This window comes from Cyprinodon tularosa, unplaced genomic scaffold, assembly GCF_016077235.1.
Source record: "Cyprinodon tularosa strain WSP-4 unplaced genomic scaffold, ASM1607723v1 ctg736, whole genome shotgun sequence".
In the NCBI taxonomy this organism is placed as follows: domain Eukaryota; kingdom Metazoa; phylum Chordata; class Actinopteri; order Cyprinodontiformes; family Cyprinodontidae; genus Cyprinodon; species Cyprinodon tularosa.
This window is the reverse complement of record NW_024039492.1, coordinates 290,001-311,754: the sequence shown is the minus strand read 5'-3', so window position 1 is coordinate 311,754 and position 21,754 is coordinate 290,001. Positions and strand designations below refer to the sequence as shown.

At 42.9% G+C, this 21,754-nt stretch overlaps 1 protein-coding gene across 1 annotated transcript in view; it reads left to right on the top strand.

Annotated features, from left to right (window-relative positions):
- Positions 1 to 21,754, top strand: part of ankfn1 (ankyrin repeat and fibronectin type III domain containing 1) — a 140,425-nt gene that overhangs the window by 2,870 nt on the left and 115,801 nt on the right. Inside the window, exons 2-5 of the mRNA XM_038269697.1 lie at positions 107 to 234; positions 318 to 545; positions 8,698 to 8,918; positions 15,364 to 15,620. Coding sequence (XP_038125625.1) covers positions 119 to 234; positions 318 to 545; positions 8,698 to 8,918; positions 15,364 to 15,620 — 822 coding nt within the window. The 5' untranslated portion in view covers positions 107 to 118. The remainder of the gene's footprint in view (positions 1 to 106; positions 235 to 317; positions 546 to 8,697; positions 8,919 to 15,363; positions 15,621 to 21,754) is intronic.

Genomic DNA, 21,754 nt, shown 5'->3' with positions numbered 1-21,754 from the left:
ATAATGTAACATCATTGCTTTTACAGTGTTGGATTTCTGTTTATTTATTTTTTTCTTATTTTGGGAGAAGAGTCATTCTTTTGCGTTTTTTTCCTGACCTCCACAGAAATGGCTGAAGATGTCTGTGGATTCTGAGAACTCCTGTATTCTGGTGGCGTCCCGAGAATCCAGGACGTCCTGCATCTTCCAGACAGCTGATGAGAACGATGAAATCCCAGGGGTGGGAGAGGAGAGGTGAGCGAGATCCTAGAATCCAGTCAGAGCACCTGCTGTTAGAGCAGCGATTCAACGCATCTTCTTCCTCCTCTGTCCGGCAGCGTTCTGGAGATGCTGAGTTACTCCAAGTTCTCGGACCTGGAGACATGGCTGTGCATGCCGTCCTCCGTCCTGCTGTCCAGGCCGCTGGACATGAACCGCACCTGCTCCTCCTGCTCCACCTTATCATCCAACCACTCCTCCAACTCGCCGACCATGTCCTCTTCATCGTCTGCAGCCTCCATCTCCCGGCGCTCCATCTGCAGCGAGCCAGGAGACTCTCTGCTCAGGTGAACCCGCTGCTGCTGTCTGGTTTCACTCATCGACTGAACATTTAGAACAAAGGAGTCCGTTTCAGGTGCTGAGATGGTGGAGAATCCTGCAGTCAGACACCTTTCAGTGGTTTGGTTATTAGTCGTGCAGCAGAGCCTCAAATGTCTCACTGACTCACCGAAGCCTCGACTTTTCACTGTAGCAGCTAACTAGCACCTGAATTACTCAGCCAGTCTGGACGGGTGGATTAAGAGTTTTATTTTATTTAATGAAGATCCTCATCACAGTCACCACAGTTACTTCAGTCACACGGAAAATTAAAGTAGTAGGGAAGCGGCTGTTCCAAACGTTGCATTTCTTAGTTCTCCCAAGTGGTGCCCGACTTTACACGAGTGAATAAAGTGAATGTGATTGGTCGATTATCAAAGGGATTGTTGTGGCGGAAGGTTCACAAGCAAGTTTGGTTGTAGCCGGTTTGTGGGAAGCATCTTGCTAACCAGTTAGCAACTTAGCGCTAGCAGGTTCCCAATGGGAAATTCCATTGGGACCAAGTAGCACTAAATTGGTGGCTTAGAAACGACGCTGTCAAGGAACGCTATGGACAGAGGAAACATGCAAGAGGAGGAGAGTTTAGTGTGGGAGGTCGTGGATGAGTCTCCTCCGTCATCCATTTTTTATTTAGAGGAGGAAAGCGGGGACGAAGATGTTGTGGAAGAGGACGCCAGGGCGGCAGAAGCTTGGTTTGGTGTAGAAGGCTTCCAGCCGTACATGTTTGAGCCCTTGCCTCGCAACGCTGCCAGTTCTGTTAGCTCTACGCCTGCCGAAGACACAGACGTCCATCCCCGTGAACACTGGGACGCAACTCAATGGGAAAGGAAAGGATTCTGATTTCAACCGTTGCGTATATTAGCTGCGACATATGAAACAAGATGCTATGACCGAAAACATTTGATTGACGGATGACCGTTGATATATGATTGGCCGAATTTAGGTGTTCAGGCTGACGTAGAACTAACTGGCCTGCAGAAGATAACGAAAAAAAAACAGATTTTAAGATGGAATTTTTTTTCTATAGAAATTTTCCACATTTTGGGACAATATCATCTGATAAAGAGAACATTTATATACATGTTTAAGCCAGAATGAGTTGACATATGATTTCCCTACGACTTTAACAGAAACATAGAAAGCCCATAGAAAAAGAAGCATAGATACAAAAAGCAACTGTCAACCAGCTCCACAGGCGGCCCCGTCCAGGAAACACACAGCCAGGCAGACGAGCTCTGAGCCAGCTCCCATGTCAGAGGATGAAGAGAGCACATCCAGTTAGTCACAGTCAGAGAAACAGGACTACATCAGGCTTCCTGACATCCTCTTATTCTCTGCTTTCCATCTGAGAAACTCGCTCATCAACAGAACCTGATGCAGGTCCAATAAGTAGACTGAAAAACTCATTTGTTGTACAAGACAGGAAGGAAGTCCAGCTGTTCTATGGAACAACCTGCATGTAGGAGGATGTCAAGCAGATGTTCAGGGTGGAAACAACTTCTAGATTTTACAAGTCTGGATTTAATCAGCACCAAATGTGGTTCAAGGGAGGAAATCAGGACAGCAGCTCCTTCCAGTCTCATTCTAAAAACCTGCTGAAGTCTAGAACATGTTGTAGATGTATGTCTAGACCCGGTCAGCTCAAGTTTTCCCGGTTTGGTTGAACATCTTAGCCCTGGAAACATTGGTTTTCCAGTAGAACTCCTGTTTCCTGCTTTCATGACTCATCCGTGACCAGAAGGAATCTGTGGTGAGCTGCTCTGCTGGAGGCTGATGTCAGAGAATTAAACTGACGCCTCCTGAAAACCAGACAGATGAGGAATGAACTCTGAGTCAACAGGAGAGTCTAGAGCAGCAGGAGCAGCTTTCCTGGTAAACTGGTTCCCAGTAAAAAGCTATAAAATGACCTAAAAGCTTCTGTGGTTTCCCAGCAGCCTTTAATTCCTAATCTAAATCAGTGATGGGCTCTTAGTGATATGATTTCCTCAACCAGGGAGAGCTCTCCTCTTCTTCCTCATTCTACCATTAGGTTTGAGGTTTTCCTTCATTTTGAGAACAATGAAAATAATCTGTGCATAGAGACTCTTAGAGCTCCATGTTGGTGATGTTAAATAGAGAGAACAACAGAACCTCAGCAGAGATAACTGTAGAAATAACTCTGGTGCAGCCATTAACGTTTAAAGCTTCGCCTTCCTCTGTCCACCAGCAGGAACGTTGTTCCTCATAAAGGCATCATGGAGATGGCAGTTCCAGCAGAAGAGATAAGCTCTGCGACGGCGGCAGGAGCCCCCAGGGAAAGCGCTGGTGTTTATAGATGTAGAGGAAACGGATTATAAGGAAGTCTGGTCATTAGGAAGGTCTTCAGACACATCAGTCTGGAATGTTTTAGAAATTCTGCAGGCAGAGCCGCTTGACTGATGCTTCCGTTTTTTAAATTGCTGTCTGAGTGAGAAGTTCGTTGATAAACTCAGAAATCAGACATTAATACTTCATGTGTTTCAGGATGGATCAGAGAGCCTTCTTCATCTCCAGATGTTTAAAGAAATTTCTCGTGCTTTTTTCCATTCTTGGGTTTTTCCAATGATCCTTTTTCAATATCAGACATAGATGAATAAGAAAATCACTTCAAACATTCAAAAGAGGATTATATTCATTAATGGAGACGCAGCGGCTCAGACTGACCAGGCTCCGTGTTTAAAAGTACCCCCCCCCCCCCCATCAGTTAAATCTGTGCTGTGCCGCTCCGTCCAACATGTGGCCAGAGAGGCCCACCAGTGGGTAGGATCTCTGGGACAGAAGTTTTTTATTCCAGCCACTTAAGAAGGTTTTCATTGAGATTGGAACATTGGAAGCCATGTTATTTTTTTGGCTTACATAAGCCCCATTTCCACCACCCTTCAGAAACCGTGCTGAGCGCGGTAACTGAGGTAACTGTTGAGTGTAAATGGCACGCACAACTGAACCGAACTGCGGCAGATACGACCAAACCGCTCTAACATGGTCCTAGTTCATCAGTCGGGCTCGGTGCGGTTCAGTTCTGGCTCGGTTCTCAGATAAAGAACGCATGAGCAGACACCATCATCTCCTTACAGTCAGCCTCCGTAATCATTAATAAAATCCTAGCTTCCCTAACATGCGGCACGATTTCCAGTGATGATTCTGCATCTGGAAGCCCTGATTAGACGATCGTTTGTCGTATCCACTTCCCAAAAGCGACTCTGTCAAGTAAATTCACCAAAGGTTGCCTTCTTCCCCTGACTCTCCACAAACAACAGAATATCACAATTATAACCAAACTTCCTGAATGTTGCGGGCGCCGCCATGTTGATTTTCTTGTTTCACTCTAGAGAGCCGTAGTACCGTAGATCTTCACTACAAGGCGAGGATCTTCACTACCGTGCTAGCGTGGTGTGGAAAGGGTTGTAAGGGGCCAAGTTTGGCACGGTCAACTGATCCAAGCTCGGTCCGAACGATTCGGTTTTCAGACGGTAGTAGAAATGGGGTTTTAGTGTGTTTTTCGAGCCATTCTGAGATAGACTGCTCTGATTTAATATTCTGACTTCAGTTATTGACCAAAGGTCAGTAACTGGTGACCAAGGATTCCTCAGACCACCAACATGTTTGGTTTAAGGTGTTATTTTCATGATATGGTGCATTACCTCACTGCATGCAGAGGGATGCTCTCCTTCAGAGGGTTCAAGGACACAGAAGCAGACATAGAAAAAGAAGCATAGATACAAAAGGCAACTGTCAACCAGCTCCACAGGCGGCCCCGTCCAGGAAACACACAGCCAGGCAGACGAGCTCCGAGCCAGCTCCCATGTCAGAGGATGAAGAGAGCACATCCAGTTAGTCACAGTCAGAGAAACAGGACTACACTGGAAAACAGGCCAAGCTCCAACATCTAGAAACAAAGGTGTTGATGGCAGCAGCACAGCTGATATTTCTCTCCAGGATGGAGTCACAGCCAAACAGGAACAGACCAGATGAAGCTACTATGAGAAAAAGCAGAGAGAGCAGAACGTTAGAGATTGAACTAACAGATTCTGCAGAGTGGGAGAATAGAGATAGAATGAAGCAGAATGATGAAAAAGGGGTCCCTATGTCCTCCAGCAGTCTAAGCCTATAGCAGCAGAACTATAGAGATAGCTCAGTGTGACCTGCGCCTGTTCTCGATTTTATAAGCAGTAGCCTTTCCTTCTAGATCTTCCATGGAGGCCATTTTTGCCTCATATCTCTTTCTTGTTGCCATTGAGTCATGTTCTGGATTCTGTTTCTACCTTCTGGATGAGTTATGAATGACCTCTTAGAATAATTTGAATAGACCAGTTCTACCAGGAAAGTTCTCTTTTGTTTTATGATCTCTATCTTTGTGGATAAAGGCTCTAATTGGGGTCCAGTTGAGTCCCTAATCACAGAACTAACTCTGTTACCCATCAAGAGTGATTCGTGTTTAATACTGAGGGGCTTGATGTCTCACTTTGACAAATTTACAGCCTCCTTCGTTAGCATACCGGCTCTTTTTAAGTACGGTATTAATTCTGCAGGCCATTAAATGAGCCTTGGTTCATCAATTAGTTTGATGATTTCAAACAGAGTCAGAGGGAGGTAACGGATGAAATCTGTAATGGTGCAAATATTTTCACGGCAGCCTATCCACTTCCAACTTTCCACTCATTAACGTCACGCCACATAAAGTCTGATATCTGAAGCACTTGACTCTCGATTTCCTCGATTAACACACACACAGAGTGAGGTAAGGTAACACCGCTGTTCAGCACCATTCACCTGAGAGCCGTGGTGTTCCTTCCCAGCTGGGTCCGATGCTTTATGGGCCCATGATGGATTCAGTCTGAGATGCGCAGTTGGTCCGAACTGCTGGATGTTCTATTGAGGAGGAGGAATAAAGGAAAGCGTCGGTTGAGGGGATCATGGAGGAGTCGCAGCTACGTGGTTTCAGAGGACAGGTGACTCATGCTGAGCGTGTTTCCTGAAGCGCTTACCTTTTGATTCATAGTCTAGGGTTTAATTATGCAGATGCTGGCCTTTTAGTGCAGAACTTAAAAACTTAGAAACTGTGTAGGTCTGTGTAGGATTTGAACTGTGTAGATCTAGTCATGTTAGGTGATTTTCCTCATTATCCTAAAACAGGGATCTGCATTTCATATCCAAATAGCCATTTTGCTCTGAGTCCTACCAAGTAAAAGTTGTTTAGTCGCAAAATCTGACATAACTTTTTAAAAAAAAAACAGCCTATTTATTATTTTTATTTATAATCATGTATAGGAAATAAGTTGTCATCTTTAACAACTAACAGTTTATGTATTTTCAGCTTTTTAAATGATATTAAGACACATAAATCCCAAGCTAATTAAAAAAATGGCCCTTAAAACATATTTCTGGTTCTTTTAATGTGTCTTTTCCATTTTATAAATAACACTAAAGCTTTTAATACTGGCATTTATTATAGTATATTTTATACATTTTAGCCACCATTAAGAGCCGTGGCTCATGTGGCTCTGGAGCCGCAGGTTGCAGACCTTTGTCCTTAAATCTCTCTGAAAATATATAATATTCCCTTTTTATTATTTTAATAGGAAATCACATTTATTTAAAAGGGTCAAGAGTTTTATTTTGTTTGATGATCAAACCTCTGGAGAACTTTTGAGCATCACAGAAATAACTGGATGATGTTGCAAACAACCACAAAGACTTAAACGTCTTTTTCAAACAGCTTTATTTTTCTGAAACGAATACAGAGACATAGATTTAAAGGAAGAGACATCATCTTTAGAGGAGACATCAAACACTAAGGGGCTTGTTTCTGCACCAAGACATCCCACTAACTAAATGAGAACATTTTAGAAAAACCATTTCCAAGTTTCATATGCGATTATGTCTTTGAGGAGGCTGGAGCCTTTATTCTCAGCTGGACCAATCCATAGTGCCAGCATGCTTTAAGTCTGCCTCCATCATTCCAGTCCCAAAGAAGCCTCAGGTGTCAGGAATCCAGTTTGTGTGGTCTGTTTTGTGTCTGTCTCTCCCTCCACCACCAGGTGGCACCCTGCCCTTGTTGGTCCTCCCTGCAAACCTGCGGCTCTTTGGATCATTATCTGGAGGAGTACTTAAGCAGTGGACTGTCACTACCTCGAGGTCAGAGTGTTTGCCAGTTTTGGGAAGTCACCCTGCAAACTGGATGTTGGGCCTTCTCCCCCTGGAAGGATCGTTTGAGCTTCACATTGAGCAGGGGCTACAAACTGTATGTTTGGGTCTTCTTCCTCTGAATGGATTGTTAGAGCTTCACACTGAGCAGGGGATAAATCTCCACATGTACCGTTCATGTTCTCCTGGAAATCTAAGTTACAGTCCGCTCCATTGCTCCTCCAGGTCCAAAGAATAATTACCGGTCTACTCTTCAACGTGTCCCCTCTTCTCTGAATCAACCACACTTACTGGATTCAAAGTGAGAGAAGAGACACCCCAAATGCGAGTCCCTCACTAACGTTATCTTTACGGCATCCAAGATTCCCACAGTCCCTGAACTGATCATTGTCATATCCTCTCTAGACTTCCTAGTTCCTGCTTACCAGTTATTTGAGTTCCAGTTTACCCCCTTCTACCTTTTCCTCAATAAACCAGTTAAACTTTTGCCTTGCTCTCTGAGTGGTTATCTGCATCTTTGGACCTTTAAACACATCATGACATCAGGTGGCCTCCCTCAATGATTAGCGGCCTGTCGCTCTGACTCCCATCATGATGAAGTGCTTCCAAAGGCTGGTTAAAGAACACATCGTCTCCAGTCTCTGAACTGCATCATGTGTCATTGGGGGGGGAAAGCGACAGATGAGAAGCTAGATGACTGGTCATTAATCCAAATCAAACCACTTCGATCTACAGAGTGGTGTGTTTGGTACTTTGTCTGTTTGCTGCAGCCAGAGACTGTAGGAGTCCACTACAATCAGTCTTGATGTTTGACACATTCTTGAACGTCTTTAGAAATACAGTAATAATTCTTTGGCATTCTTGGTGGGAAGACCTTTGATTTTCAGTTCAGCATCCTCCCTTCTTATCTCAGTGTTTGGCAACTTAAGTTTTGCAGCGTTCCCTCTGTTAAGGTCATCTGATGTTTGACCTGCAACCAATCATACTGTTCATTGCAGCCCTATCAGCAACGTAATTCCTCGGCTGCGGCCACAAAACCAGTGATGTCTCTCCAGGTTTTTGGCTCTTGTCTAAGAGGCGCTGGAGAGATAGTGTTTTGGTTTTGATCAATGGATTTTTGCTATTATGTGTAATGAACCGTAGATGTGTAACAAAGCACTGCTCTCAATAAGGCAGGGCTTTGTGACCAGGCACCATGGCTGGACTTAGCAGCAGATGCAGGACCTGCATCAGGGGTATCACCATGGAGTCAGTATCTGACATGCAGGGGACTTGACCAAGCGTCAATATGTGACGAGTTGGGAGTGACCCCTTGCTCACACTGGCTCCGGTGCAGTTACCGAGCCGACGGAGACCGCAACTCCCGCACACCCCCTCTCACACCGCCCTTTTGACTACGGTGCGGTGCGGCTCTGCGGCTCCGGCAACAGGTCCGGAGATTTAACAGAAGTTCACTTGAGTTCACGTAACTTCACGCGATAACACGGCCCAAATAAAGGATTTTTGCGAGAGCTTGTTGCGGAGGGCTCCGGCACGCCACAAGGATAGCTTTCTTGCGGAATTTTCTGCAGCGCCGGAGTGTCTCGGTAACCGCAGCCGGACAGCTCAGCAGCCGGTGAGAGAGGTTTACGTCTTTTTAATGACTTGGAATCACTGCGGCGCCGCACCCACCGCACCGCAACGGTAAGACCGGAGTCGGTGTGAGCCTGGGGTGAGAATGTGTTGTATTATAATGGCTTACCATATGGAAATCCCTTTATTGTCCCACAATGGCGACATTCACCCTCTGCATTTAACCCATGGGGAGCAGTGTTCTGCCATTGTGTGGCGTCCGGGGTGCAGTGGGGGCTTAAGGGTCTTTCTCAGGAACCCGGCACAAGCGCACCACTCAAACCACTAGGCCAACACTCCCTATAACAGCTCCAAAAAAAAGATTACTTGCCTTTATTTTCCTTGCAGGTCCTTGGAGAGAGATCTGACGTTCCTCACACCTGCTCTCGGAAAGGAGGCGACTTTCTTGTCTACGCCGCTCCTGCCCATCCTCTCCTCTACCCCTATTGGGGCTCCACAGACAAACTCAGGGCCAACAGTCAGAGATTCCAATTCCAGCAGTGGTGTCAGCATCAGGAAGCGACGTCGACTTGCTGCCAGTCCCGGAGGACTCCACTGGAACTCCGAAGGTTAGAAATACCTCCAAGGTTTTCATCATTTTGTGTAATTTGTTCCCATTTTGTTCTTGGTTTCTACCTAAATACCAAAAACTGCTGATTTCAGTAAAAGAAAAGACGGTTTCACTCAGGGACCTGTACTGGGAACTCTCCCAGTTAAAGGTATAGTGGAGGATTATCCCTCTCCAGCCGCTCCAGAGAAGGAACACCTATTAAACACGTTAGAGAGCATTCACAAGCCCATTTCTCCTTGTGCACGCTCTGTTTAAAAGTTGCTGTTCGCATCGCTCACACAAGCTTACTTTCCAAAAGAAGATTTGCAATTTTTCTACTATGTCAGACTCACCACTTGCAAGTGAAAATGGGGACCAGCATGTAGGACAGCCTTAAATAAACATATCACTAGAATGATTGACATTTAGGAGGACCACTGACTGAGATGATCCACTCGGAAAAAGAACATCCTCCACTATAGCTTTAGTCCTTTATTCATTTAAACTCCTTCCCTCTCCATTTTAACCTCAATTAATTTCCTAAACTTGATCTTGTTTGATCGTAAAGCCAATCGGCACTCATGACATTGGAGATATTTTTCAAGTCATTCTTAGTTTATCATGTTAGAGTCAGCTCTGCCCAATGAGGTGGAGCCTAGGCAAGCTTTGATATGCCCCATCCAGCAGTGATTTACTTCACTTACCGCTGTTCTTCATTTCTAGGATAAAGTGCAACGATAATGGACTTTCACAGACCTTCAGTAGAGCCTAAAGCTTTGTAAAGCAAGAGCAGCATATTTCTTCTCATTAATAGAGGAGAATAAGAATAATCCTAGATTTCTTTTAATACAGTTGCCAAACTCACCCAGAGCCATAGCTCTGTTGAACCGTCCATTCCACCTGCTCTTAGCAGCAATGATTTTATGGGATTCTTTATAAATATGATTGATCTTATTAAAATAAGATCATAAGCACTCCTCTATCTACGACTGGTTTATCTCTGGATGGTGGGGCAGCATCTGAGGTAGTCATAGAATCTGAACCTGGGTTTAGACTGCTTTGATCCAGTTGAACTTTAGCAAAACTATTGTCTTCATCTAAGCCTTCATCTTGGATGTTAGATCCAGTTCCATCCAGGTTATTTAAGGAGGTATTCCCTTTGATCTCCTCCTCCATTTTAGATGTGATTATTCTATCTATGTTACAGGGATATGTACCTAAAGCTTTTAAGGTTGCTGGAATTAAACCTCTGCTTAAGAAACCGTCTCTTGACCCAGATGACTTGGTTAATTATAGACCTATATCCAATCTTCCTTTCTTATCTAAACTCCTTGAGAAAGTAGTTGCCAAACAAGTGTGCAATCACTTCCACCATAATGAACTTTTTGAAGAGTTTCAGTCTGGCTTTAGAGCTCATCATAGCACTGAAACAGCTCTGGTGAACGTCACTAATGATATTCTCATGGCCTCAGATAATGGACTTGTATCTGTGCTTGTCCTGTTGGATCTCAGTGCTGCATTTGTTTCATGATCTTGGCATTGATGACTGGCTTAATTGCTTGTTCAATTCACCTGTCTAACTCTGCCTGGTTGCTTATTACCGCTCATCTAATCCACCTGTTTCCAGCTCCTATTTATTCTGCCAGTTTTCCAGCCATCAGTGCCAGATTATTTGAGCCAAGTGTGGGAAGTATCTAGCTTACACTGTAGACTTAGACAACATTTATTGTAATTTTATATACAGAGTATATACAAAACGAATTATGGTTTAGTACATCTTTCATGACGTTTTCCATTCCTTAAGGTGCAGCGGTAATAAAATGTATACAGCGTGGGAGAAAAATCATGGTGCAAAAAAACACATTGATATGGAAGTTAACTATGTAGTGTTGTTTGAGTCTCTGATCTTGACCTCTTTCTTCCTTTGGTTTCATGAGTTTTGGTCTACCCCTGTTCCGGTCTGTTTCTGCCTGTTTCGTGTGTTTGTACTGCTGTTTAATCTCTGCCTGTTAGCGACCTTCAATCTGTCCCCTGACCCCGGCTTGGGTTATCCCTCTGGTATCTCTGCATCTCTCTGATCTTCTGGTTTGGACCCTAGCTTCGTTACCTGCTCTGGATTCTGCCTCTTGACCCTTCTGCTCTGTACGATCTGGCTTCTGCTCCACGGGCTGCTCTACAACAACTATAAGCTTTTTTGATAAAGCTCATAGTTAGAGTGGCTCAGGTTATCATGAGAGTTGTGCTGCTATAGGCTTAGACTGCTGGAGGACATAGGGACCCCTTTTTCATCATTCTGCTTCATTCTATCTCTATTCTCCCACTCTGCAGAATCTGTTAGTTCAATCTCTAACGTTCTGCTCTCTCTGCTTTTTCTCATAGTAGGTTCATCTGGTCTGTTCCTGTTTGGCTGTGACTCCATCCTGGAGAGAAATATCAGCTGTGCTGCTGCCTTCAACACCTTTGTTTCTAGATGTTGGAGCTTGGCCTGTTTTCCAGTGTAGTCCTGTTTCTCTGACTGTGACTAACTGGATGTGCTCTCTTCATCCTCTGACATGGGAGCTGGCTCGGAGCTCGTCTGCCTGGCTGTGTGTTTCCTGGACGGGGCCGCCTGTGGAGCTGGTTGACAGTTGCCTTTTGTGTTGCGAATTGGCGCCATAGAAATAAACTAAATAGAACCATATAGGTTCATTCATTTCCCCGTTGCATTCTCCCTAAAATGCAAATCATATCAAATCAGCCATACAAACATAACAAAACGTTTTTATTCTGATTAGAATGTGCTCATTTTTCAACTGTTATATCTGTAAGCGCTGTTATATTATGCTGTGCTGTGGTGGTGCGTGGTAGGCGTGCGACCCACGCAGCAGTCACAGGTTTGAGTCCCAGCCTGGTGAGCTGTGCTGCATGTTTTCACCCTCTCACTATAATCCTAGTTCCTATCTACATACTTTCAAAAACAAAGGCCTCTAGAGACTAAAAAAAACATTCACCCCAACAAAAAATTTTTTGCAACCCTCATGTGATCAATGGATGTTATTTACATCAGACATAGAAAACACCAGTTAGATAGTGATCTAGGTGTCCACCCTGTCCAAATAGAACAACTGAAAAGGATACCTCATGTCTGATCTAGAGAAGATAATTTATTTTCTATTTTTCAGTCTGTTATCCTCCAGTGCTTCCCTCAGCTCGCCTGTTCTTGATGTTGTTTAGCTTCTGGCCACTAGATGGAGCTGTTTCTCTGTCATTTACGGTGGCTGAGAAGTGCAAAACACATTTACAATTCAAAAACACATTAACAAATAAAAAACAAAATAACATTTGAAGAAACAAAATTATATTTTATGAAACAAATGTATTTTTGAAAAAAAAAGTTACAATTTTTAAAAACAAATTTACATTTTAGCAAACAAATTTACATTTTAAACAAATTAGATTTTAGGTGAGAGAAAGTTTCATTTTAGAGAAAAAAAAATACATTATAGGGAAACAAATTTACATCCATCCATCCATCCATTTTCTTTACACGCTTGTCCCAAGTGGGGTCGCGCGGGGTCCTGGTGCCTATCTCCAGCAGTCAATGGGCGAGAGGCAGGATACACCCTGGACAGGTCGCCAGTCCATCGCAGGAAACAAATTTACACCTAAAAAAATTATTTAAAATGTGAATTTGTTTCCTAAAATGTAAATTTGTTTGCTAAAATGTAAATTTGTTTTTAAAAATTTAAACTTTTTTTTTCAAAAATACATTTGTTTCATAAAATATAATTTTGTTTCTTCAAATGTTATTTTGTTTTTTATTTGTTAATGTGTTTTTTAATTGTAAATGTGTTTTGCACTTCTCAGCCACTGTAGTCATTCATGCCTAAAGCTGTAGAGGCAGGCCGGTTGTTGCTTTCTCGAATTCTTTCTTACCAATAAAACTATTATCTATGAAAGATTTAAGTTTATGATCTTAGATCGTTGATACAGCCTGAGATAAACTGAACCTTCAGGATGGAAGTTAATTTTCTCTCCTTGGCTGATTCTGAGGTCCTGAAGGTTCATTGAACTTTATTAAAACTTCTCCACAGGTTTTCCATCGCTGAGATTAGGAAAAGTGTTTGACTCCGGAGCCTGGTTGCCATGGTAATGCAGGCTGAATGCAAACATTCAGCAATAAAGCTGAGACCTGAGCAGGGATGAATTAGTGCGGATGGAGCATTCTTCAGAAAACCAACCTGCCTCACAGAGAGGTTAGATCAGGCACATCAGGTGGAAGAGAAATCCACAACATTAGAGTCAGTAGTTTGGATTAGATTTAGAGAAAAAGGCTGAACTTGGAGGAAGTCCGTTTCATTTTTTATGGTTGCTAAAGAGGGAAAGAACCAAGAAGGACGACCAGCAGGAGTTTTATTTTTGTATTTTTTCTAAAACTCTTACATCTCTGATCAGCGTTTAAAGAGCAGCCGGGGTTTTGGTGAACAGTGGTGGTGTGTTTGTGTCAGCGGTGTGTCTGTCAGGTAGATTTCCTCATCAATCATTCATAGCTCTACCTCCATGCTGTATCACCAGCAGCTGCTGTGCAGGCTTTGCAGACCTGATCACTAAATGTTGCAACCAGTTAGGAAGGGTTGCTCTGCCTGAACAGTTTTCCTTCTATCTTATCGCTGAAAACGAACTTTCCAAGTCATTATTGCTTGGATATTCCAAAAAAGTTAAACAATCTACTAGACTTTGTTCCAAGTTTGAAGACATTTCTCATCCCATCCAGGATTTTCTGTAAATATTTTATCGATTTTAAAGGATTATATCAGCAAAACAATATTCCCTGCTCTGTGTCACGTTCTCCACCTGACTGATGGAGACCTAATATAGTCTTCCTAATGCTTTTGGGTCTCTCTACAGATTCTGCAGAGTGGGAGAATAGAGATAGAATGAAGCAGAACGGTGAAAAAGGGGTCCCTATGTCCTCCAGCAGTCTAAGCCTATAGCAGCCTGGGAACATTTGAGCTTCTCCCAGAGAAAGACAGAGCAAAGTCTTTTACGGTGGTTCCCCTGACTGAGGCAGACTGAATACTTATCAGTCAGGTGTTACATAGCTTCACATCTGAATCTTTATAGATTTACACATTTTTGGGTTTTTATGCAACGTCTTTTGCTCATTTCTTAAATTCTGCGGAATGATCGGACTAAAATAGGATTTTCTTAAACCAATTTTCCCCTGAACTGAATGAGGCTGGGTTCTAAAGTGTGGAGCAGGATCAGTGCCCTCCTGTGCAAACACGCCCAGAGAGCCTCCTTTTGATAAGTCTCCTACCAGCCTCATGCAGTTTTGATGCAGCAGCTCAGGCAGTCACCTGCTGTGCAGAGCATCACCTGACTCACACATACACTCACACGTAACAAACATGCAAGCATCCATGAAGTGAAATTCAAACCCTCTTGAAGCAGCTGCAGCTTCTGACAACGTCAGAACTTCAATCTCAAGCTTTTGTCTGCATGGATCGCTTCGTTTTAACCTGAACACTTTTTAAAATTTCTATCTCCCTGCTACACGTTTTACATTTCAAGATTTCTGGGAAATGAAGTTCCAAAAAACCAAATGTTCCTCTTTTAAAAAAACAATGATTGAGGCTTTTATTATAAGCTAACGTTTAAAAAAAAGATGTTTTTTTTCTTTATTATTGTTTATATTTGAAAGTATTAATGAGTCTTTTGTCTTTATATAATGTTTCTTTGAAGAATAAACTAGAACATCAGAAATTAATTCTCATTTTATTAAACAAGAGATCCTTATTCTAATAAAAATGGGTCTGCTCTTGTTTTTAATCCATTGTGGGGCCATTTTCAGGGAAGATGCCATGTTGTGAGGACCGATGCCTGAACCCCACACTGGGAATTGCTGTTTTTGGGTCAGGGGTCAAGTTTAAGACTAAATTCGAATTGAGTTTATGTTTGGGTTTGGTATGAACCCATAATGGTTAGGCTGGAGAAATGAATGGAAAGGCCCCGCAAAGACAGTGTGTGTGTGTGTGTGTGTGTGTGTGTGTGTGGTGGGGGGGTGTTGTACCTGTCTAGCCCTCAGAGTGAGGACCATCTTTCTAATTTCACCATCAAATTGAGGACCAGTTGTTGCAAAGTCCTTACATGCTAGTTTGCTAATGGTTAGGTTTGGGGCTAAGGTGTTAATTGGGTTACGGTTAGGGAGAGGTATGCATCGGTAATGGTTAGGTTTAGGGTTAGGGCATAATAAGGGTTGAAAATGACTAAGAATCAATAAAAGTCATTGGGAGTCAAAACATGGTCCTCATTACATACAGCAGAACGAGTGTGTGTGTGTGTGTGTGTGTGTGTGTGTGTGTGTGTGTGTGTGTGTGTGTGTGTGTGTGTGTGTGTGTGTGTGTGTGTGTGTGTGTGTGGTGTGTGTGTGTGTGTGTGTGGTGTAAAGTACCCACCATTCTTCTCCGGTTTCCATCCTCCAGGTTCTGTGCAGCGCAAATTCTGGTCACCTGATCCTCCTTCCAGAATGGCTGCAGGTGGAGCCAGAGGAAGAGGGCATAGTGGGAGGAGCTTCCCACTGGGTCAGAAGGACAGGGTGACACCTGTGTGGACAGCAGGTGAGCGGGTGGCTCTGAGGAAAACTCTGTCAGCTGACGATCAGCTGCTGAGGCCAGCAGGAGGAGAACTAAAGCTGCTGAACGGACTGGAGAGAGGCCGAAAGAAGCTGCGCAACATCCATGTGAGTTTCTGCTCTTACTCTGAAAAAGGGGATATCTGTGGTTCTGCTCTTATTCTGAAAACATTTAGCTGAGTTTTGGTCTGTGGTGATACCATTTTAATGAGTTAATTCTGACTTGAAGAAATATTCACTTTATGCTTTTATTTTGAAAGTATTCATAAGAATCTCTGCTGTCATTTGATTAGTGTTCATACGTTTAGACTCTTACTCTGAAAGGACCTGAACAACCTGTACTTTTATACCAAAAAATACTGAGTTTTTGTTGGTACTCTATTCTGAAAACTTCCTTTTCTTTCTGTTGTATTTTGAAAATATTCAGTTTCAGTTCTTTCAGTTTCAATTCAGTTTTTATTCTGAAAATATTTAAAATGTATCCTTTAATGCTTAAAATATATATTTTCTCCTTTATTATAAGAATCTCAATTATTTTTGATGCTTATTTAGAAAATATTCAAACGTTCTGCTTTAAATCTGAAAAAATTAAAAGCTTCTTTTATTTTCTTAAAAGACTTCTTTGAGCTTCTGCTGTTATTGTGACAATAATAACAGTTATTCTCTGTTAGCCTTAATTTCAGAGCGATCTTTAGTTAATGGGAATGCTGCACCATAACATTTAATCTTACATGATGTGGATCTTTTTGTGCAACAGTTATTATATAATCAGATAAATAACAAAACAGTTCAAATAACATTTAATTTTAATGGCTGGATTTTCTCCAAAAGCATAAAAAAACAAAACCTTTTCAAAGTTCAGTTTAATAAAATCCAAAATGTATGGCTTTGCTAAAAGAAAGCTATTTTAAAAGCAATTCTATTTAATTTACAATATTTGTGTTTTTTGTAGTTTCTCTGAGAATTTCTGTAAAATTGCTTCTTTAAACATATTTCCATTTTTATCTTTAAATGTTCATTAAACTTTTGAGTCAGGCAGCTATCAGGCGCCTCTCCTTACTGTAGAGACTCATTTGAAGGAATTCGATGATCTCTGATTCATTGATTTGTCTGAAAACTTATTTTGTTCTAAATAGTATTTTGTTCTTTTCTCCGTCATTTAAATTTTTATCAGAATATTTAAAGTTGCATTTAAAAACCTGCAAGAATGGAACATTTTTCTATCATTATGTGACCAAAAGACACTGGTTTAAAATGTACATTTATTACAGACTCAGATTTAAAACACTTTAGAAATGAAAACAAGCATCCTTTGCTTTGTTTTCACAGTTCTGGGAAAGAAACTGTTCCTATATTAGCATCATATCAGCTTCTTCAAGAAAGTTTTTGCAAAAATGACACACCAAACAACAGACTGAGGAAACCTGCTGGACTGCTGTCATGGTTACGGCGTCACGTAAAGGTTGCTTTATGAGTTTAGGGTTGGTTAAAAGCTGCCATTGAAAAGAGAGGAATGTTTTGACCCGTGCTTTAGTCCCGATAGCAAACCTCAGCAAACAGAGCGATGAAGGGATCAGCTGCAGGAGCTAACTGTATGTTTGCTCTCCTTCTTTATGTTTTACTGGTATATTCCCATTAATAGGATGGATGTAGGGGAAATATGACCAGATTGATTTCTCTGCTTTTGTGCTGAAGATGAAAAATAAGCTGAAAACAGAGTAAAAGTTTACCTGAAACTCAGATCAAAAACTGATATTTAAACGTTGCTTTTAATGTTTTCTTTACTTTTTTCTGAGCAAAGCTGCACGGTGTTTTTACTCGTTCTCTTGTCGTCTGGTCTGCCTGGAAGAAGCTGCAGCTTCCTAACCTGCAGAGACCTTTATTGTGAAAGAGCTGCAGGAAGTGTGGGACCTTCTGGATCAGGGGTGGATGCGATGGGGATTCCAGCTTGCTGGAGCTTTTTGTTCTGTGTTAATTAGATCCCGTTAGCCCGGTGTTTGTCCTCAGCAGCTGGTTCCTCTGAGCGCCTGCTCACTGTTGACCCTTCCCGTTAAACCCTGTCAGACTCTGGTTGTCAGGAGGTGAGATCGTTTTGTTTGTGTGCAGCCTTAACCCTTCTCTCAGCTGAACCTGGTGAACCTCTCCAGTTACAAACTCAGGTTGCAGAGCAGCTCCACCAGCCTGTTGGACGGTGCAAAGACACATTTCTTCCCTTAAAATTCAGGTTCTTCTGCCCTAAAAGAGAAAAGGAAGATGTCTGTGGAGCTGCTAATTCTGATCTCAGCGATACGATCCCTTGAATTTATCCACATGTGGTCTTCCAAGCTTCTCCAGCAGAGCCACCGGCTTTCGACACAAAGCTGCAGAGAACCTCCTCTGAGCCTTTAGCCTCCTCTGAATGCAGCTGGAAATGATAGGATTACGTTCTGAGTGTCTGAAACCAGAAGAAACCATTCCTGATTCGTCCTTTCATCCCGATGATGATGAAACTGGGGGTAAAATAAAAAGGGACGTCTGACTCCATCACTATGGGTTCAGCTGTTCCGGATTCTTCCACTGTGGACCTCTGATGTATCACCAGGGATCAAAACTTTGCAGCTGATGAATCTGCTCAGATCTGCCTCATCATGAACAAAACTCCAATTATTCTCATGCTGCTATTCGATTTTGAAGGAAAAGGATAAACAGATAAGAAGTTTCCATCAGTCAGTAATTAAACCCCCACGTCAGATAATTGCGTAATTTAACTGCCTGCCGATTTATTAGGTAGAACCATTTGGTTGTAAGTGAACCCCAGTGGGCCTCAGCAGATGGCCGCTCACACTGAGCCTGGTTCTGCTGGAGGTTTCTTCCTGTTCAAAGGGAGTTTTTCCTCTCCACTGTCGCTACAAGCATGCTTAGTGTGAGGGATTGCTGAAGAGTCAATGAGTCGATGCAATCAGCTGGTTTTCCTTAGATGGAAAACTTTGAATCAATCTGACTGGATGATCTGGTGAACTGGAAAGTGACCTGAGATGACATGATGGGAATCGGAGCTATAGAAATAAACTGAATAGAACTGAACAGCGGCTAAGCCAATCATGTGGCAGCTCAAACTGAGCATCACAATGTGGACGAACCCGTTAAAGTGACTTTATACCTGGAATGGCTGCTGACCAAAAACACGACCATCAACATCCAGAGAGCTGCAGTCACGAGGATGAAAACGCCTCATGATCTGAAAAGACAAAATAAATTCAAGGTGACAGAGGTAGCAGTAGCTTTAAAGGACTAAGGAAAACACTACTGCCACCTACTGGTTAGTGACGTCACAGTGCGGTATCGGCTGTTGATCAAGTCCCAGTGCTGTATCTGGTGTTTGTCACAACGCGCTATTATCCAAGTCATCTTGAAAACATTCTTCTTCCAAATGTTGGCTACATATTACGGGTTTTTTCTCTGGCCAGAAGTTCGATGGCAAATCCTCCCTCTTCAAGTTGGCGATCCAACGACCAACCCGTCCGTGGAGGATCAGGAATCAGAAAGGTGGAATAACTCTTTTTTTCACTTTTACCCGATGTATTCCAGCATCCAGCTGCCATGCACGTGGGCATTGTCAGTTTCACTATAGCTCTGGTGAATTTCAATGGTGAAGTCCTCTGGAAATCTTCAATAATTGTTGTTGATTGCAGATGTGTCTAGTAGTTCCCATTGATTTAGCTTGTAAAGCGGGGAGAATGGCGCTAGGCTTACCGCACCGTGACGTCACTGCTGGAAGATGGCAGGAGGGAGGGGCTACTATATTTGGGCAAAGATGGCCGCTCCCAGACTCTGTGATCGTGATGAAAATTCCTTTATTAGATGGTAACCATCACTTCAGACTCGTTCAAACCTTTTATTAAAGACTCTTTGATTTATTTTAATATTTTAAAATTCGTACGGAATCAGCTGTTCCAATCATTATATTTCTGAATTCTCCCGAGTGGTGCCCGTCTTTACACGAGTGAATAAAGTGAATTTGATTGGTCCTTTATCAAGGGATTGTTGTGGCGGAAGGTTCACAAGCTAGTTTGGTTATGGCTGGTTTGTGGGAAGCATCTTGCTAACCAGTTAGCATCTTAGCGCTAGCAGGTTCCCAATGGGAAATTCCATTGGGACCAATAGCACTAAATTGGTGACTTAGAAACGACGCTGTCAAGGAACGCTATGGACAGAGGAAACATGCAAGAGGAGGAGAGTTTAGTGTCGGAGGTCGTGGATGAGTCTCCTCCGTTCTCCATTTTTTATTTAGAGGAGGAAAGCGGGGACGAAGATGTTGTGGAAGAGGACGCCAGGGCGGCAGAAGCTTGGTTTGGTGTAGAAGGCTTCCAGCCGTACATGTTTGAGCCCTTGCCTCGCAACGCTGCCAGTTCTGTTAGCTCTACGCCTGCCGAAGACACAGACGTCCATCCCCGTCACTGCTGGAAGATGGCAGGAGGGAGGGGTTACTATATTTGGACAAAAATGGTCGCTCCTAGACTCAGTGATCGCAACAAAAATTATTGTTTTTATTTTTTTACTGATAGACGCTAAATTCATTAAATCTCTGCTAACGTATTAGTTTCAGGTATAAATAATGATCCATTGACCGGACTTTTCCTCTAATTTCTCACAACCGCAGCATGTGGAAGAAAATCTTCCAGTTCTCTCAGACTGAGCTGGAAAATAACTGATCGTTGTTCAAACAGCACAGCCTGCCTGATCCGTCCGTTTACGACCGCCATCTTCTGACGGCTCCTTCAGGATAATCACCCAGGTTGAAGGGTCTCAGACGGGCTTCCTGCTGGGATTTTACCGTCTAGATCCATCTAGATCTGCAGCTACTAGATAAGCTCCAACAGCTACTGGGCCTGCCCCATCAGTCAGTGCAGGTCAGCCTAATAAAATGGCCTTTGATGTATTGCTAATTATTGAAGATCTGATGGATCTTCTGGACCAATCAGCACAGCTCAGCTCTGAAGAAGCTGTTACCATGGTGATAAGGACAGGGGGCAGGTGACCCTGATCCCCACCTTGGCATTATTAGACCAATCTTATATTTAATTTAGAATTCATAAATGATTTTCAGTAAATCATTTACTTCACTGTGAGCTGAAATATGCTTTAAGTTTCTCACAGCAAACATGCATAGAAAGGTTAAAATCAAGTTTAAATCAGTAAAATGACCCTGAGGTTAAAAGAGAGAAAGGTTTGGTTTAATGTTTCACCTGGACCCTCCAACAGGGGGCGCTCTCCCTCCTCCCATCCTACCTGCAGCCTGCAGAGCCCCATTCGTCATATAAAAACTAACAGCAGCAAAACACTCCACCTGGCAGGTGAAGCGAGGAGGTGGGGGTCGACCTCCATCTTTTTTTAAACCAAACAGCGACCCAGCAGGTCCGCCTTCCTTTCCAAACAGCCCAGACGCTGAACTCTGCAGCTCAGACTGCAGCTCTGGGAGGCCTGCAGCTCCTCTGCTGTCAATCACTGTGTTTTAAATATCAGGAAAAGATAAAAAATGTCTGAAAATGTCCAGAAAAGCAGAGAATTCAGAGGAGGCGGAAACAGAGCTGTGATTTCTGCTGCGAAGAGGAACCAAAGTGGTTATTTACAAATGGAGGAAATGTCTTGCTTTTAATGTCAGACTGGAAATAGATTTTAATTTACATCAGTGATGGGGGGGGGGGGGGGGGGGGGGCACATTGAAAGAAATGATTGCCCGATCTGAAGGTCAGTGGAAATACTTTAGTTGAAAATACGGAGAAGTAATCAAAAAGTTTTCTCTGTCACATCGTTGCTTTTTTCTTTTTGTTCAGATGGGGGAGAGTGAAGGTAAGTTCAGGCTGAACTGAAATCAACCTCTGGGGAATATTTCTGCTGTCGGTCAGATCCTTTACTAACGGATGGAAAACATTTAAATATCAAAACCTTTTTATCAGCAAACTTTAAACATCACCAACAACAAGATGGCTGAGGTCCGTCCATCTTTACCCTGAAATCTACCTCTGCCTTTGACCCCCCCATTGGGGAATAGATCGACCCCCGGGGAGCAATCAGGAGGTAAGGGTCATGCTCAGGATCCCAGAGTGGAGGCAGTGGGATTCAAACCGGGGGTTTTTAACCTTCTGAGAGCAAAGCGTGCTGCTCTAACCGCCAGGCCATCACTCCCCATTAACACAATAATAAACCCATCTATGATAATTCTATTAACATGTTCTAGAATCTAGAAATATGAATATAGTATA